This window comes from Humulus lupulus, chromosome 3 (genome assembly GCF_963169125.1).
Source record: "Humulus lupulus chromosome 3, drHumLupu1.1, whole genome shotgun sequence".
Classification (NCBI taxonomy): domain Eukaryota; kingdom Viridiplantae; phylum Streptophyta; class Magnoliopsida; order Rosales; family Cannabaceae; genus Humulus; species Humulus lupulus.
Window position 1 is genome coordinate 49,919,081 of NC_084795.1, and position 17,926 is coordinate 49,937,006.

Consider the following 17,926-nt stretch of genomic DNA (forward strand, 5'->3'; position numbering starts at 1 on the left):
GAATCAGGCTGCACCTGCCTCGCAGCCTGATCAACCCACGGATGGGCCACCCCAGAGGGGTCCCAATCCTAGCCCGCCCATCCAACCCTCGAGCCCACAAAGGCCCGAGCAGCCGACTGTGCCTTAGGAAGATCTCCCACCAAGGGATACTGAAGCACAGCCTATCTCACAGACTGGTCACCGCAATCCCCCGCAGCAGAGGCAAAATAGGAACGAGCAGCAGCCTCGTAGTCCTAGATGTCATAGGGGCGATGAGCCAAATCTTCCGAACAGAGGACAGCATCCTCCTGGTAACAGGAGGAATTCAGAGTTAGGCTCTGTGGTCCGAGGCCCCCCACGGCATGATAATGCACGGGGACCTAACGACCAATGCAGACCACCCTTTAATGCTCGGGAGGTTCCATCCCGAGAGGGCCATCGAGGAAATAGTCGATCCCACCATAGCCAATCAAGATTCAGAGATGACCATGGTTATAACGAATCCGACTCAGGCAGAGGGAATGTTGGTCGGAGGGATGAAGAAAGAGGTGGAGGCAGAAGCCAGCCACCTCAGGATGACCAACCCGACAGACGGGACACTGGAGGGCAGCCCAGACAAAATAATGTCTTCAACCGGCTCGGAGCTAGCGAGCAGCGAAGGAGAGATGAGGACTTGAGAGATGTACTCAACGATCGCTGCAAGCGGCACGGCGAGTATGTCCCCCCAGCACCAGAGGCCACAGCGATCCCTAGCGCTGTGCAGGCCCAGATAGATGCCCTCAACCAGGCAGTGCAGCAGCTGATCGGGGGAAGAACATCTTACATCGACCACGATAGGAGGAAAGGTACTCCTTTCATCCAGAGGATAGCCATGGCTGAAACTCCTAGCAAGTTTAAGATGCCAACGCTTCCAAACTTTGACGGGTATGGTGACCCGATATCTCATGTCAACAAATTTGAGATACAAATGGACATTCAGAAGGTGTCCGAAGACGCTCGGTGCAGGATCTTCCCTGCAACACTTTCTGACGCTGCACAGGAGTGGTTTTTTAAATTCCTTCCTGCAAGTATAATTTCCTAGGAAATGTTCGTGAAGAATTTTTACAGATAGTTCTATGCGGGTCGCGTACACCCTACCGAGGCAAATCAGCTGGTCGAGATACACCAGCAAAATGGAGAATCGCTGAAAGACTACGTTCAGCGTTTTATACGAGCAGCCGCCGGAGCAAAAACGGTGGGTGATGAGGGCAAAATGATGGCCATAACGGCAGGAGTTAAGCGCCGTACCCCTCTCTGGGAAAGCCTCAGAAAGCATGGGGTTAGGACGACCCAGGAATTTCTAGATCGAGTTGATCGATATATCAAGCTCGAAGACGCCATTGCCAATGAAGGAAAGCCCTCAGGCAAAGATAAGGAGATAGCCGAGCCTGCCAAAGCCGCCAATGGGTCCAAGCCCAACGACAACGGCAAAGGCAACGGGAACGGCAACGGCAATGGCAAGAATGGTGGAAAACGGCCACACAACGAGCCTTTCACCTCTGACAACAAAAGGACCAAGGGTAATCGTTATGAACCTCGGTTCACTAACTATACTGCCCTTATTGAGTCTCGGGGAGAGTTATATCAGGCCACGAGTTCCAGTGTGCCTTACAAGAAGCCTGCCCCCATTCGAAAGGATATTTCGAGGAGAGACACTACCAAGTTCTGTCGTTATCACAACGACTACGGACATGATACCAATGAATGCAACCAGTTGAAGGAAGAGATCGAGTTCCTTATTAGACAAGGACACTTGAGAAGATATGTACGGGCCTCGGGAAATTCCCAACGAGAAGCTCCAGGTGGCAACGAGCAAGCGCCCACAAGCCAACGCTCGCCACCTTTGCAGCCTGATCCCGTAGCAGGGACCCTATTAACCATCTGCAAAGTCCCGCACCTTACGGGAAACAGCGGCAAGGCCAGGGAACGATATGCTCGGACCCTGCGCCATGACCAGGACATCAAGATGATGGCTGTGGAGGACCGCGCGCCAAAAAAGGCTCGATCAGAAGAGGGCGAGATAACCTTCTCTGATAGCGATGCCCAACATGTCTGGTTCCCACACTCCGATCCGCTGGTCGTGGACATCCAAATGGCCAATATGATGGTGAAGAAAGTGCTAGTCAATACAAGAAGTTCAGTGAACATCCTGTGCAAGTCTTCTCTGGAACGCATGAAGTTGTCCGTTAAGGACTTGGAGCCTTGCAACCAAACAATATATGGCTTCTCTGGTGAGGGACTCGCCCCCGCAGGGTCAATCAGACTTCCAGTGACAACAGGTACAGCGCCTGCTACCAGGACATTACTTGCTACTTTATAGTGGTCAATTGTCCCTCGGCGTACAATGCCGTCTTTGGAAGACCCATACTAGTTGACCTACGAGCCGTCACCTCTATATGGCACCTAGCCATGAAATTCCCGACAAACGCAGGGGTAGGACGCGTGTTGGGAAACCAGAGGGAGGCCAGGGAGTGCTACAACGCCTCGGTCACGAAGGTGAAGAAGGGAACATCAAAAAGCACTCCCAATGAAAGGTTGCAGATGGAAATTGATACACAAGCCCAATCCGGTGAAGGAGTCACCAAATAGGGTGTTGCCCAAAGTGAGGATAGAGATTTAGATCCTCGCTTTGGGGATTTTGAAGATACTGTTGGACCCGTTGAGGACCTAGAAGAGGTCCAACTCAACGAAAAAGACTCGAATAGAGTAGTAAAGGTCGGGAAAAATTTGGAAGCAATCACGAAGCATGCACTGGTGGAATTTTTGTGACAGAACCAGGAAGTCTTCGCCTGGTCGCATAAAGACATGGTTGGAATAGATCCTGCAGTTATCAGCCATGTCTTGAATATAGACAAGAGTTTTCCGCCCGTGCAACAGAAAAGAAGGCTTCTCGATAAGGATCGGTCGAGAGCCTTAAAAGAAGAAGTAGAGAGATTAAAGGAGAATGGGTTCATCAGGGTGGCGTTTTATCCATCATGAGTCTCTAATCTAGTACTGGTTCCCAAGCCTACCGGCAAGTGGTGAACCTGTGTGGATTTTACAGACCTCAATAAAGCCTGCCCAAAGGATTGTTTCCCACTCCCAAGGATCGACCAGATGGTCGATGCTACTGCAGGACACGAGATCCTCTCTTTCATGGATGCATATTCGGGCTACAATCAGATCAGCCTGCATCCCCCTGACAAGGATCACACCAGCTTTCGGACCGATACGGGATTATACTATTATAAAGTAATGCCCTTCGAACTGAAAAACGCAGGTGCGACTTACCAGCGACTAGTTAACCACATGTTTAAAGAGTTTATCGGCGTAAACATGGAGGTATACGTGGACGACATGCTGGTAAAGTCAAAAAAGGCGGAAGGACATGTGAAGGACTTGCAAGAGTGTTTCAATGTATTGAACAAGTACCAGATGAATCTAAATCCTCTCAAATGTTCCTTCGGAGTTGGATCAAGGAAGTTTTTGGGGTTTATTGTTAATTCAAGGGGAATTGAGGCCAACCCCGACAAGATAAAAGCCCTGATCGATATGAAATCGCCAGAAAGGATCAAGGATGTACAAAGTTTGACTGGGAGAATTGCAGCCCTAAGTAGATTTATTTCCAAATCAACGGACAAGTGTGTCCCTTTCTTCAATCTACTTAGGGGCAACAAGAAATTTGAATGGACAGGAGATTGCGAGCAAGCTTTTCAGGCCTTGAAAGCCCATATGGCACAGCCTCCCATTTTATCTAAGCCAATCTAAGGAGAAACTTTGTTCATTTACCTGGCGATCACTGAAGTTGCTGCTAGTGTGCTACTAGTACGAGAGGAATAAGGCGTACAAAAAGCGGTTTACTATGTAAGCAAGAGGCTAATCGGAGAAGAACTGAGGTATCCACCCATCGAAAGGTTAGGATACTGTTTAATCCTGGCCTCCAGGAAGCTACGTCCTTACTTCCAAGCCCATCCTATCACAGTTTTAACCGACCAACCCCTTCGGCAAGTCCTCCAGAAACCAGAGGCGGCTGGGCGTCTATTAAAATGGGCAGTCGAACTAGGGCAGTTCGATATTACGTATTCACCGCGAACAGCAGTAAAGGGACAAGTCTTGGCTGATCTCATTGCAGAGTTTACCAAACTCCCAAACGACGAGCAATTCGAAAAATCTAATGCGCCAGAGCCTCATGATCAAGCTCCCTCATGGAAGTTGTTTACGGATGGGTCGTCAAACGAATCTCACGTGGGAGCAGGAGTGATATTGATAACGCCAGAAGGGCATCGATTTCACTGTGCCATTAGGTTTGACTTCGTAGCCTCGAACAACGAAGCAGAATACGAGGCCCTCCTCACTGGATTACGATTGGCAAAAGACATGGATATAAAAGTGCTCGATATTTACAATGATTCACAACTGGTGGTGAATCAAGTTCTAGGGGAATATCAAGCACGGGGTCTCAAAATGGGAGCCTACCTAAATAAAACTAAAGATCTATTGGCACAGTTCCAGAAGTATACCCTCCAGCAGATACCTCGAGACCAGAATTCGAATGCAGATGCCTTAGCCAAACTCGCAAGCGCGAAAGATGCTGACACTTTGAATATTGTGCCAGTAGAAAGATTGAGCGAGCCGAGCATACGAGCAGATGTGACTAGCATGGAAATCCAGATGGCAGACACATGGATGGCACCATACTTGGAGTATCTGACCAACGGCACGCTGCCAACAGATAGGAACAAAGCCAGAACTCTTCAGAGGCAGGCTGCGAGATATATATTGGTCGATGGTGTTTTGTACCGAAGGGGATATTCCATGCCGCTGCTCAGATGTATTACACCAGAGAAAGCTAAGGAACTGATGAAGGAGGTACATGAGGGCTTTTGCGGAGATCATGCTGGGGGGCAAAGTTTGGCGAAGAAGATCCTAAGGCAGGGCTATTTCTGGCCAACTATGAACAAAGACTCTGAGGAGTACGTGCGGAAGTGCGATAAGTGTCAAAGATTTTCCAAAATCCCACGGGCAGCTCCAAACGAATTAAAACAGATGCAGAGTCCTTGGCCTTTCGCGGTATGGGGGATAGATTTGATCGGATCACTGCCAACAGGGAAAGGTGGGGTGAAATACGCGATTGTAGCAGTCGACTACTTCACCAAGTGGGCCAAAGCTGAACCACTCGCTACCATAACGACCAAAAAAGCTCTTGACTTTGTCATCAAGAACATTATTTGCCGATATGGTTTGCCTCGAAAGATTGTCTCAGACAACGGGACCCAATTTGACAGTGACTTATTCACAGACTTCTGCGAAAGACACGGGATTATCAAAAGCTTTTCTTCAGTTGCTCATCCACAAGCGAACGGGCAAGTCGAAGCAGTGAATAAAACGCTTAAGGACATCCTGAAGAAAAGACTTGAAGGCTGCCAGGATCAGAACAGCCAATTGATGATGGAGTCCCTAGACTCAATAGACGAACAACGAGAAAAAGCCCAACTCCGAGTAGCTGCGTACCAGCAAAAGGTCGCCCGGTACTTTAATTCAAAAGTAAAAGAAAGAAAATTCAACGTCGGAGATCTAGTGCTACGACGAGTTTTCTTGAATACCCGCGACCCCACTGCTGGAGTACTCGAACCAAACTGGGAAGGACCGTACCAGATCGAAGAAGTCCTTCATCCAGGCACCTATAAACTTGCACGCTTAAATGGAGATCTCGTTCCACGCTACTGGAATGGAAAACACCTGCGCAAGTACTACCAATGAATAGTCCTTCTTAAAGGACTGGATTGTATTAATTCTTACTTTTTACAAGTTTCGAAAAAAAGGGTTAGCCACGAATCGCTTATAAGTGTAAGATCTTTTTTAAGATCCCTCGTACAGACATGTTTAGTCCATTTTAATACGAGATTATAAGGGACTGTGCGCAGCCAGTCATTCTTGCCAACCTTTGTAAATTTATTTTTACAAGTATTTGTTCATTACGTGTGTTGTTTTGCTGTATTACAAGTGTTGAAATCTATAACAAGCAGTAATGTTCGAACAGGTCGTGGTCAAGGCAAGTGACCAAGGACCTAAAGCTCATCGATCACTTGGGGGGCATATAAGGTACATCGATAGCAAAGCATACCATGAGGTATGTAAACACATGACAAAATAAGTGAAAGCATGCTACGGTACTTAGAGCATTTTTCAAAATTTATGTTTTGAAAAATCAAACCAAAGTACGATGCTAAGTTCGGTCATGCGAACAGGTATTATAATAAAAGAAACATTGTAATATCATAAAGGAAATCGTTTACACCGCGAGCATTAGTGCTCGGATGTAAATATGGAATTAAAAGAAAAAAGCCTTTACACCGCGAGCAGTACTGCTCGGATGTAATCGTTCAAGTATAAGTAAAACGCTGCCCTCGCAGCAATGAAAAATAAATTGTCTTTACAAGTAGGCCCGTGGGCCATAAAAACTGTGAAAGAAAAAAAGAAAATTACTGGGGAGCAGGAGGGTCTTCGGGATTAGGAGCGCTCTTGTCAACCGGAGGATCAGCCTTAGCATCAGTAGCAGGGGTCTTGGCCTTAGCTCTCTCCTCCGCCTCCAACCGAGCAGTGCACTACGCCATCAGCGTCCTTTGCAACCGCTCAGAGAGATAGTTAATTTTGGCCCCTCGGTTGTGCTTCCAGAAATCGTAGAAACTGAGGAAGGTGGCTTCCTTGTACTTCTTCAGATTTCTGGCCCCATCCTCCTCGAGCTCTTGAATGCGCCCTTTAAGCTCCTGAACGCGCCCCTCAAGTTCCTGCACCCGTCCCTCGAGCCTCTTTGTCTCCTCCCTGCTGCCAGTCAGATCAAGATTGAGCTGTTTACACTCTTGGGTGTTGAGTACAACACTTTCCCTCCATTTATTCTGCTCCTCGTTGGCTTTCTTCAAGGCCCCTTGACTCTCCTGAAGCTTCTGGGTGAGAGTGGCTTGGTCCTCGCAACGTTGTTCGCTCAGCTTAGACAACTCCTGGTTCTCCACGAGCAGCTTGTTGTTATCAGCCTCAACCGCTTGCTTAGCCTGGGCAAGCCTGGAGTCGAAGTTATTCTCTCGAGAGACCATTGCCCCAGCACAGCGCCAGCTAGCAGTCAAAGACAACAACCCCTGAAGAAAAAATGAGTTAGGAAGGGAAGTCTAACATAAACGACAAAGCAGCAAAAGATGACTTACGCTGGCTATCTCATTCAACCCTCTGTTAATGATTTGGTTGATGTCCATTGTGGCAGTGTCATTGATGGCAGTCTGGCTGCGTTTGTGCTTCGAGAGTCGGTATATTCTCTCCCTGGCCATGCCAACTATGTGGCTGGACAGGGAGCCTTCGGACAAGTGGTCCAAAGTCTCCTTGTCTGCAGCCTTTGAGGAGGGCCGTGGATTGACGGGCGCGGGGATCGTCTGATCAGAGGGTGGCGGAGGTGGTAAGTCCTCCTTGGAAGGGGCTGTGGCAGGAACATCTTCTATCCGGGCCTTCTTCGAAGGGGTCTTGCTACTTTCCCCTCGAGCCCTTTTACTATCCTTCTTCGGGACAGAAGAGTCAGCGGCAGCTTGGTAATGGTCAAAGAAGTCCTCGGAGTCCATACCTGCACAAAGAGAAACAATTTAAACAATGAGATTAAAGGGTCGCGGGAAAACAGAGATTAGAGTAGAAGGATTACAAAAGTAAGGTACCCGAGCTACACCTACTGGTCGTAACATTATCTACTGAACTACCTAGTTCCTGGAAGAAATCTGAGTTTAAAGAAGGGGCGTTCCTAAAGCTGCCATCCCCATTAAATAGATGAGAAGGGATTGGCAAATTATTTAAAAACGAGAATGATGTACCGTTTACATCCGACGAGTCGTCAGATAGTTCGGTAGGCTCAACAGCCTTTTGTTTCCCCTTGCCCTTGGGGACCGATGATTATGCTGCTCGATGGGGAATAGCAGGTTCCCTGATTGTAACCCCAGTTGGCCTCCTCCGAGGAGGAGGTGCCTGAGGTTGCTGCTCGGGTCCCTGCTCAGGTTCCACATCGGCATAGACACCACCCGCTGCGGGTTCGTTAGTCGCAGGTTGGGAGCCCCAAAGGCCAGCCAGCCTGAGGTTAGCCTCATTAATTAAGTTCTTAACACTCTTAGCAGCACTTGGCATGCTGGCTAAGAGTGCTGCCCTCGACTCCATTCCTGGAGTGGGGGTCGGGCGTAACCATGGGCCTGGAACACAATGGAACAACGAAGTATTATGACAAAAAAAAAAGATCAAAGTACAGAAACTACTGGTTCAAGGATTATTATTCTCTTTACCTCCTCGAGTGAAGGCCAGATTTTTCGCAGCAATATCGGGCGTAAGGAAGTACTCTTGATGATACTTCCCCACGTTGGAGATGTGAGTGGTGTCGGACAGAAAGGTGCGTCCGGTCTCCTGGTGGCAGAAATGAAAGAACCTCGTACCATCCTGGTTGGGGTTGGATTTGAGGTCGAACAGAAAATTGACCTCATGAGGAGAAGGAGCTGGCCATTTCTTGAACTTGTAGAGGATATAGAGCGCGGTCAGCATCCTATACCCATTTGGGGTGATTTGAAAAGGGGCCACCCCAAAGTAGTTTGCCACCCCTTGAAAGAACGAATGAAGAGGCAGGGTGGCACCCGCCTCGATATGGTACCTCGACCAGGCGCTATAAGCCCCCCCTAGCAGGTTGGCTCGCTGGTCGATGGAAGGTCTGACCAGGGTCACCCCCGTCAGATTGTATTTGTTTAAATAGTTGGTGATCATGCGAAGTTTCACCGAACTTGGAGAAACGACGTGCCACTCGACAGCCGGCTGGTCGGCATGACGAGGACGGGCACGCCTCTGAACTTCAGTTTCAGGAGGGAATTCACCTCGACCACTGGTCGAGGGGGCATCAGCAGAAGGTTGACTTGGAGAGTTAAGGTTGCGTCTTTTTCTAGCTTTGGTTTTTGTTCTAGCCATTTTCTGATTGGGAATTGGTGGAGGATTTGGATTAGGACGTGAAAAAGGGATTTCTGGAATCAGCGTGGATGGATTCTCTTCACCTTCGAGCAGTTGGGCCAAGAGTTCGTCTTCAATAAGTCTTTCTCCCCCCCAAGGGTCTTGCATATGAACTGCAAACAGACAATGGAGGAGATAAGACACAATCCACGAAGTAGTGTGAAAGATTGGGATAACGTTTCTCGTGCCTAAATAACCAGCATCATCCTAATCCTACGCTAACTTCAACGTGGGTAGTTTGAAAAACGGATAAAAACAAAAAGGAAAGTAAAATGTTTTCTGAAAAGATAACTTTTTCGACTCCTGAGGGGCAGGAAAAAATTTCGGTTTTTTCACCTGGCTTAAAGGTTGAATCTTTCGTCAACCTAACGTCTAAAACTAGAGATCCTAACTATCAAACTATAGTCCTGACCTATACAAAGCATAAAAACGCACTCTTACCAAGCGATAGGCGATTTATACCAAAAAACCCTTAATACCCTACTCAAGAACACAGAGGTCACAGAGCATAAAAATGGCATGCATGGCGTAACAGAAAGCTTAAGGAACGAAGTTCTTACCTGGGCGAAGATAAAGATTCGGAAGAAGATGAGAAACTCGAACCGGAAGACCTACGGCTAGACGTCAGACTGGTTTTCGAAGCTCTAAACTCTGGTGCAAGTTCTTGAAAATATTGGCAAGGATGGTGAGTAAAAACTCCTTCAAGGGGAAGAAAATCTTACTTATAGGGATCGAAGGGATGGCCAAAAGGCAGTAATCATCACTTCCCACTTTCGAAACGTGGGGAAGTGTATAAGCCGTCAAAAATTGCCTTTTTGGAAACTGAAAAGGCTTGATTAGACATAATTATGTCACAGTTTTCGAAAATGCACGGGGATTCTGACAGACATCATGGGGATGTGAACGGTTGTTCCTTTAAGTTTCTTTATTGCTGGTCGCACTAAACAAACTTGGGGGGCAAATGTTATCCCTAAAATCAGAAGTGAATGACATGGCAGGCATTAATTACACGTGGCTGACACCTGGCAGAATCTGTGCTCGACTATCGACCAAGAAGACATCCAGTGTCTTGTGATCGGTTTCTTCATACGACCAGCCTGGTCGTACACACATTTTACGCGGAGGAAATCTTAAGCAGTTATGATGGAATCCAAAATTATCTCCCATGATTTCCTGAGTATCCGATTATTTAGGAAAGAATATCTGTAACAAATCAATGTAAATCTTCCCTGAGCTTATAAATAGAAGAAGAGGGCTCAGGGAAGAGGATCCGATCCCTTTTCTTTTGAGCAAAAAAGATCTATTGAGATTAGAGAGAGATTACACGAGAATAATTGTACTTTCTTTTTCAGAGGTCCGTGAAACTCATTGAACCCTAGTTGTTTGATCACCCCTTTGAATCTTATTTCAATAACAATCAAGTGGACGTAGGTTATTACCAGATCCTGGGGCCGAACCACTATAAAATCTTGTGTTCTTATTATTTTCGTCATACATTCTTTTCAACGTATTCATCCACGTCAAGCGTATTTTGACTCCGTGTCAGTTGGCCAAAATCTGGGTCAACAAAATTAAATAAAATAATCCCCAGCAACATCGCCAAAAATTCGATGTGTGACGTATGTCATACCAAATTTAATTATATTTATTCCTTATTACTCACTAAATTATTAGTGAAGTGGCAGAAATGGTCGAACCCACGAGGACTATTATTCAACTGATCATTCAAAATAAAAACAAGAATTAAATAGGGAATTTTGTTTCAAGATTTAATAACATAAAATAAAGAAATAAACAAAGAACAATGGATGATAAGATTTTAGAAAACAGTCAAGAATTATTCTCCACCTTCGACAATCAATCTATCAGCAATGACAAATAATATTCCTTATTCTCAACTAAACTATCAACCTCACAGATAACACTTTAAGCAGTTAATTATCTAAGTTTCCCTATTATAATTAATTAAAGTTAAGCGCTCTTAATTAATCATTTTTACCAAACAATAAACTCATTAAGCATGTGATCTATTTAACTCAGGAAAAGCATTACATTCAATGGAAACAAGTTAATCTTGGCAACAAATGCATTAATCATGCAATTCATTTAACCTAGGTTCTATTCTTCATCACAATTAAAATACTTGTCATAATACCTAATTGTAACTCTTATCACTCTACCTAGAATTATAAACTATTAGGTAAATAGCAATCCTAAGATGATAGTAGAACAATGCAAAACTCTAATTAGTGGCCATCTAAACAAGATTTTACAATATTCATAACATTCAAGTAGAAAAATGAAAGCAATTTAATATATGGGAATAGAATGAATAAAATTCATCAATGCATTCAAGATCTCATGTTTAGGGTTTAGAAATAACCCTTAACCTAAAAGAAAACTACTCCATAATCAAATTCAAGATCATAAACATAAACATTCAATGAAAATAAAGAAGTTTTAGAGAAAAAAGAAAAACTAGATTGAAGAATATAGACGATGATGTATTTTCTTCTTATTTGCTGCTCTAGCCTCTAAAATTCGCAATCCAAAGTTATATTAAAATTTAACCCTTACCCATTTTATAGCCCTTTCAAAAATACATTTAAAATTAAAAAATTAAGGAAAAAATGATCGCCAGCCGCAACCCGTGTTTCTTGGCGATCATGGCCACTGAACATGTATTTTCCAGAAAATCGAGCTTCGGCCGCAGCCAAGGACATTTCTAGCCGCGACCATTACGTTCTTTCCCCCAAGTCGCGGCCTGGAATAAGGCTGGCCACAGTTGTAGCAATTTTTCTATTTTTTCAGTTTTCTTCAGTTGCAGCCATTGACGTTATTTTAACCATAACTTCCTCGATATACCTCATAATTGGACCATTCAAAAATATATAGAAATCTAAGAAAAAGATCTAAAACTTGTATTTTTTGAAAGATTTTCAAAAAAGTATTGGAAAATTATCAAAATCAAGTGTGAAATTTCAAACTTGTAATTCGAGCTTAACCATTGCTTATAAAACATCCTAAATTCATTATTTTTCACCAAAATGTCTTAGAAGTCCTAAAAACACAAAATAAACTTATTAAATAATCAAGTGCATAATTATAGAAGAATAATAAATTAAAAAGAGACAAGTTCGATACTTATCATAGCCGAATCACTATAAATCTTCGTTTATTATTTTGTTCAATTCTCAATTTTTATTATCATTTATTTGACTCAATGTCGTAGACCAGATTTGTAGTAAACATTTATTCTACCAAAATTTTATAAAAAAAAATAGAATTAGATATTATTATAATAACATTGTATAACATTAGAATTTATATTAATATAGTTATTAAATATCTAGTATTGTATTATATATTATTATAGTAATGATATTTCATAATATTTAAATTTATATTAATATAATTATAAAATATCTAGTTATGCATTGAATATTATTATAATAATAATGATATTTTATAATATTTAAATTTATATTAATATAATTAATAAATATTTATTCTAGTAAAATTTATAAGAAATTAGGATTATATATTATTATTATAATAATAATTTTTTAATATTTAAATTTATATCAATATAATTATTAAATATATAAAGTAGTATAAATTCAAATCGAAATGTTCCTGCTTTGAGAATGGTACTATGTGAAAATCCATTAATTATATCAAACAACAAAATAGACCATTTTTTTAACAAACAAAATAGACCATTAAATATACGTGTAATACAACTTAGAGAAGATTTTGTGACATTAAAAATAAAAAGAAGAATAATTTAGGACAAGGATAAAATAAAATCAAGTGAAGCATAGTACGTACTACTTCTGTATGCTGATCTGGAACATTAGCTAAATTGTATGTTTAATTATGATCTATCTTTTTCGGAGACAACGATGCCCACCATTTGGAGAAAATAAATTAAAATTTAATAAAGAAGCCATCAACCCACGCTTCCATTTTTTCTATATCATTAGCCAGTCACCATTCTCATTCCTCATTCTAATATCTCTTAACCAAACAAATACCCACCATAAATCTTCTTCTACCTTTTAAAAATATCCATCACGGTTCTCTCTCTCTCTCTCTCTCTCTTATATATATATATATATATATATATACACACAAGAGACCATGAGAAATATACCAACTACTCTCTCTTTCTCTTACTGTGAATAAGTTCTATGGAGAAGGACACATAGAGTAACAAGTACAGAAAATAGCAAAAGTAGTAGCTTGGGTTCGATGATTAGTAGTAGTAGTAGTAGTCGTCGTACTGGTTTCATGTTATTATTAGGTGTGATAATATTATTAGAGTTGAGTGGTGAGTCATGGGCAGAAGACAGGCTTCTGGATCCAGGGAAGTTGAAAATGTTTGTGGATGAGCTTCCAGACATGCCCAAGATCCGAGGTTTCCATGTCTCTCATGGTGCTCCCAAATCTAAGTCTCTCAACATCGGCATGTTCATGAAGAAATGGGTAACATCTTCTTCTTTCTCTTCTTCTTTTTGTTACTATTGCAAAGTATTAACTCTTGTATCTGTGTTATTGTTGTTTTCCTTTTTCGTGAGTTTGCTGAGCATATTTTTTTGGTGTCTCTAATCCATAAAACAATACTAACTTCTTCGTACAAAAAGAAAAGGGAAAAAGAACAGCTATGGCAGTAGTGGTTGGCAAAGTCGATTTTGCTACACCCAAAAATAAATAATAAATAACAGAAAAATAAAAAGTTGGAAAATCTGATTCTTGTAAAAAGTAGATTAAAACACTACATGTGACAACCAAGATTGTTAGTCCGTTTATTTTCTGTTGATGTGTTAGTTAATTGTAATTAGTTAAGGCTCTGTTTGGTTGCAAACTTCTTGATTCTCTTGTATACCCATTCTCCTATAAATAAAGCCTTAGACTAGAAGCTCTGTAACTTTTGCAAGCTTCTGAGAAATTGTTTCATAAAATCTCTTTAAATAGACTTTGCAATATAAGTTCATTCATGGTATCTAGAGCCATGCAATGGAAAAGTTTGGTGGGCCAAAGCCTATTTCTGAATTATTCGATTCGAAAAAGATTTAGGTTTGCAAACTTTGAATTTATGCTTGCAATCTTAAACATGTTAGATTATTACTTCGTTTAGTTTTATTTATTTTTCATTTGAATAAAAGTTAGTTTTGACCCCAGATTTTTTTGAGTCTCCTATTACCAAAGAGAACATGTTTTTAATTTCTTTTCATAATTCGTTTTTTTTTTTTTTAAACTGTCATAATTCGTATTTGCATATTACAAATTTTAGTACAATCACTATCACTGTATCACTTAACAACTACATAAAAGCAAAAACATACACCATAAAATGCATTCCTTTATATGCTTTATCCCCCTATTATACTTTTTTTTTCTCTCTGGTATATATGAGCTGTTATATATCATAAATAATCAATATAAAGAAATGTGAATGGTGTATAATTTTTGAAAAAAAATCTGCTGTAATTAATTTTGTGTGTCTGTCCTACTAATTATTTTAAGATATTTTATTTATTTATAATTAAAAAAAAAATTATAAATAATTTAAATATATATTAAATAAATAAATAATGAGTCTTTAAATAATTTGTGGGACATATGAGTGAGAGAAGACAGAAAAATTTGTGGTTGAGTTATTTTTTTTCATAATTTTTATACCGCATTACGTCTTTTTCATACACAATACAATCTATTAACTAGGCACAACAACTTTTTTTTTTAAATATATATGTCCATTTACAGAAATTTCACCGGGACCTTCCACCGACTCCGGTATTCGCTTACGGCGAGTCAAAGTCAAGAGCTACAGTTCCCGGTCCGACTATTGAGGCCGTACATGGAGTGGACACCTATGTGACGTGGAAAAATCATCTCCCTTCAAAGCACATACTCCCGTGGGACCCATCCATCCCCACAGCCAAGCCCCTCAACAAGAAGGGCGTCCCCACCGTGGTCCACCTCCACGGTGCCATCGACGAGCCCAGTAGCGACGGCAACTCCAATGCCTGGTTCACCAATGGCTTCAAGGAGGTGGGTTCCACCTGGACCCAGCGGACCTACCGCTACCGCAACATTCATCACCCAGGGAATCTCTGGTACCACGACCATGCCATGGGCTTGACCCGTGTCAATCTTTTGGCCGGTCTAATCGGGGCTTACATTGTTCGCCACCCCGAAATCGAGACCCCACTCGGCCTTCCTTCCGGTCCGGAGTTTGATCGGACTTTGATAGTTTTCGATCGTAGCTTTCGCGAAGACGGTTCGATTTACATGAACTCAACCGGAAATAACCCGTCCATTCATCCACAGTGGCAGCCCGAGTATTTCGGGGACGCCATAATAGTCAACGGGAAAGCTTGGCCGAGATTAACTGTACGACGTCGTCAGTACAGATTTCGGATTATTAACACGAGTAATGCTCGGTTCTTCCGGTTCTTTTTCTCTAACGGTCTCCGGTTCATCCACGTCGGATCTGATTCGGCTTACCTCAGCAGACCGGTAATGACCGATGACATTTTACTGGGGCCATCTGAGATCACTGATGTAATTGTTGACTTTTCAAAGTCAAACAGTAGTAGTGTTATTTTAGCCAACGACGCACCGTATCCTTACCCTTCTGGCGATCCGGTCAACGAATCCAATAATAAGGTTATGAAGTTTGTCATCAAAAGACATCGAGAAGTTGACACGTGGCGAGTGCCTAAAAAGTTGATCGATTACCCGAAGCCGGATTTATCCAGTGCTACGCGCACACGGTACATCGCTATGTACGAGTACACTAGCGAAATCGACGAGCCGGTTCATCTTTATCTGAATGGGAAGCCGTACGAGGCGCCGGCTACGGAGACGCCCAAGGCAGGGACGGCTGAGATTTGGGAGGTTATCAATCTAACGGAGGATAATCACCCGCTGCACATTCACCTAGGATTGTTTGTTGCGATGGAGGAAAGGGAGTTGGTCGACTTGGAAACGTTCAAGAGCTGCATGACTAAACAAAACGACGCCGTTAAGTGCCAGATCAGCAAACATGAACGTGGCAAAGTTTCAAAGGTGCAGCCTCACGAGAGTGGATGGAAGAACGTGTACAAGATGAGACCCGGGGTTGTTACGAAGATTTTCGTGAGATTTTCTTATATACACTCCAATGCATCGTACCCTTTCGATGCAACCGCGGAACCTGGTTACGTGTACCATTGCCACGTAAGTACTTCTTACTCTGCGTTGCGTACAAGAAAATATGGGATTTTATTTATTCTTTTTTAGTGGTCAAGTCAAAATTAATATAAAAAGTCTTTTTTGCCAGTTCACATTGAGAAAATTCTGGTTGGAAAGTAGAGGTAACTAGGTAAGGAATCCAAATAAGAAAAAGATGAAAAAGAGAGGAGCTAATTTTCAGTGATTGAAATTAACAAGAGGTAAATGACAATTTATGAAGATAAAATCAAGAAGAAAAATACAAATTGTTCATCCCAATAAGTTTAGGAAGTCACGGGTGGGAACATAGAAATCGAAGACAATTATATTTGGACGAAAAGATTTAATGTTCTGTCTATATATGGCCGACCCCAGCCCATGATCTGTCTATCCATGGCCAGGCGTTGTTTAGTTTTGAGTTCAAATTATTAATGGCCGATTAAAACTTTGGTTTAAGCCATTATTACGTACACAATAAATTAAATAAGGTCACTGTCATATATATACATTATAATTAAGAATGTATAACATAAATTCTTTTTTATTTTTAGTTTAATTAAAATTGCAAAGTGTTGTCTTATTTGATTTGATTTGGATATATATATATATATATATATTTGCAGATATTGGATCATGAAGACAATGCCATGATGAGGCCATTAAAAATCATCAAATGAGGAGCCTCCGTTGGTAGAAGTAGAGCTGAGAAATTAACTCTTGTTACTGGGTTTTAAATGTTACACACAATCTTTTCAAACTTTTTAGGCCGTTTTAGCTTTATTTACTAATAATGGAAAAGGCAAATGTAAATGAAGGGGAAAAAAAGGGTTTGGAGAAAGAAGGAATAAAATTAAGTTATCTCATATTAATAATATGTGAATGATCAAGAATTCTATGTATAACTTATACTACATTTGTGTAAGTAAAATGAATAAATAGGAATGAGAAATAATTTCTTTATTGCAGTCTCTTTAGGGCATGTTAGTGAACAATGCCTTATATTTTACTTATTTGTTCTTGAACAGGTAAGAATAATTGAGTAATCTTGATGCATGGTTAAGACTTTCTTTTCGACAAAGTAATGAAATGGATAAACAACTTATTTTATTCTATAGATTTGTCAAGCAATATATTATTCTGCCTATCCATGCATGTAATTGTGTTTGCCTTGTGGAAATGTATTCGATCAAATTCTATTTTATTTGTGAAATTTTACACTGTCCCTTACTTAGCAATACTACCATAATTATTTATACTCATTGAATAAAGCTACTTAATTACAAAATCAAAATCAAGTGTGTTAGAGGCCTTCCTTTAACGAGAGACAGAGAGAGATTTATAGGTTCATTTTATTAATAAATCTTTATTAGTTTTGATTAGATAGTTTGGTGTAATATTTGGAACATCAAATTGAGACCAAATTAGCGATCTTTTAACGTATAACAATTTACACCTATAAAAGTGTTGAGTTAAAAAAGAAAATGGACGGATATCCACTAAAACCAATAATTTAAGGATATTTTTCATAAATATGATTTTTATGTTATTATTGTACAAAAATATAAGTATTATACTTTTTTTAAAATTTATTAAAAAAATAAAGTATAGGAAGTACAATTATTGACTAACTAAATATGGAAGCTAAATTTAAAATCAAAACACATCAGCCAAATAGGGGTACTATTGTAAATTAGCA

The 17,926-nt window shown here is 41.2% G+C and overlaps 1 protein-coding gene across 1 annotated transcript; it reads left to right on the plus strand.

The window, feature by feature from the left end:
• Positions 1–13,092: 13,092 nt before the first annotated feature.
• Positions 13,093–17,190, plus strand: LOC133822670 (multicopper oxidase LPR1-like). Its single transcript, XM_062255078.1, has 3 exons — positions 13,093–13,497; positions 14,779–16,236; positions 16,854–17,190. Exons 1-3 carry the CDS (start codon positions 13,264–13,266, stop codon positions 16,905–16,907), a joined length of 1,746 nt encoding a protein of 581 aa, XP_062111062.1. The 5' UTR covers positions 13,093–13,263; the 3' UTR covers positions 16,908–17,190.
• The last annotated feature ends 736 nt before the right edge of the window (positions 17,191–17,926 follow it).

Bases quoted from the DNA above. Each gene is read 5' to 3' on its own strand.
- LOC133822670 (XM_062255078.1), top strand. From the start codon at position 13,264: ATGATTAGTAGTAGTAGTAGTAGTCGTCGTACTGGTTTCATGTTATTA. The intron at 13,498-14,778 runs GTAACATCTTCT...GTCCATTTACAG, and splicing joins GCATGTTCATGAAGAAATGG to AAATTTCACCGGGACCTTCC. The intron at 16,237-16,853 runs GTAAGTACTTCT...ATATATTTGCAG, and splicing joins GTTACGTGTACCATTGCCAC to ATATTGGATCATGAAGACAA.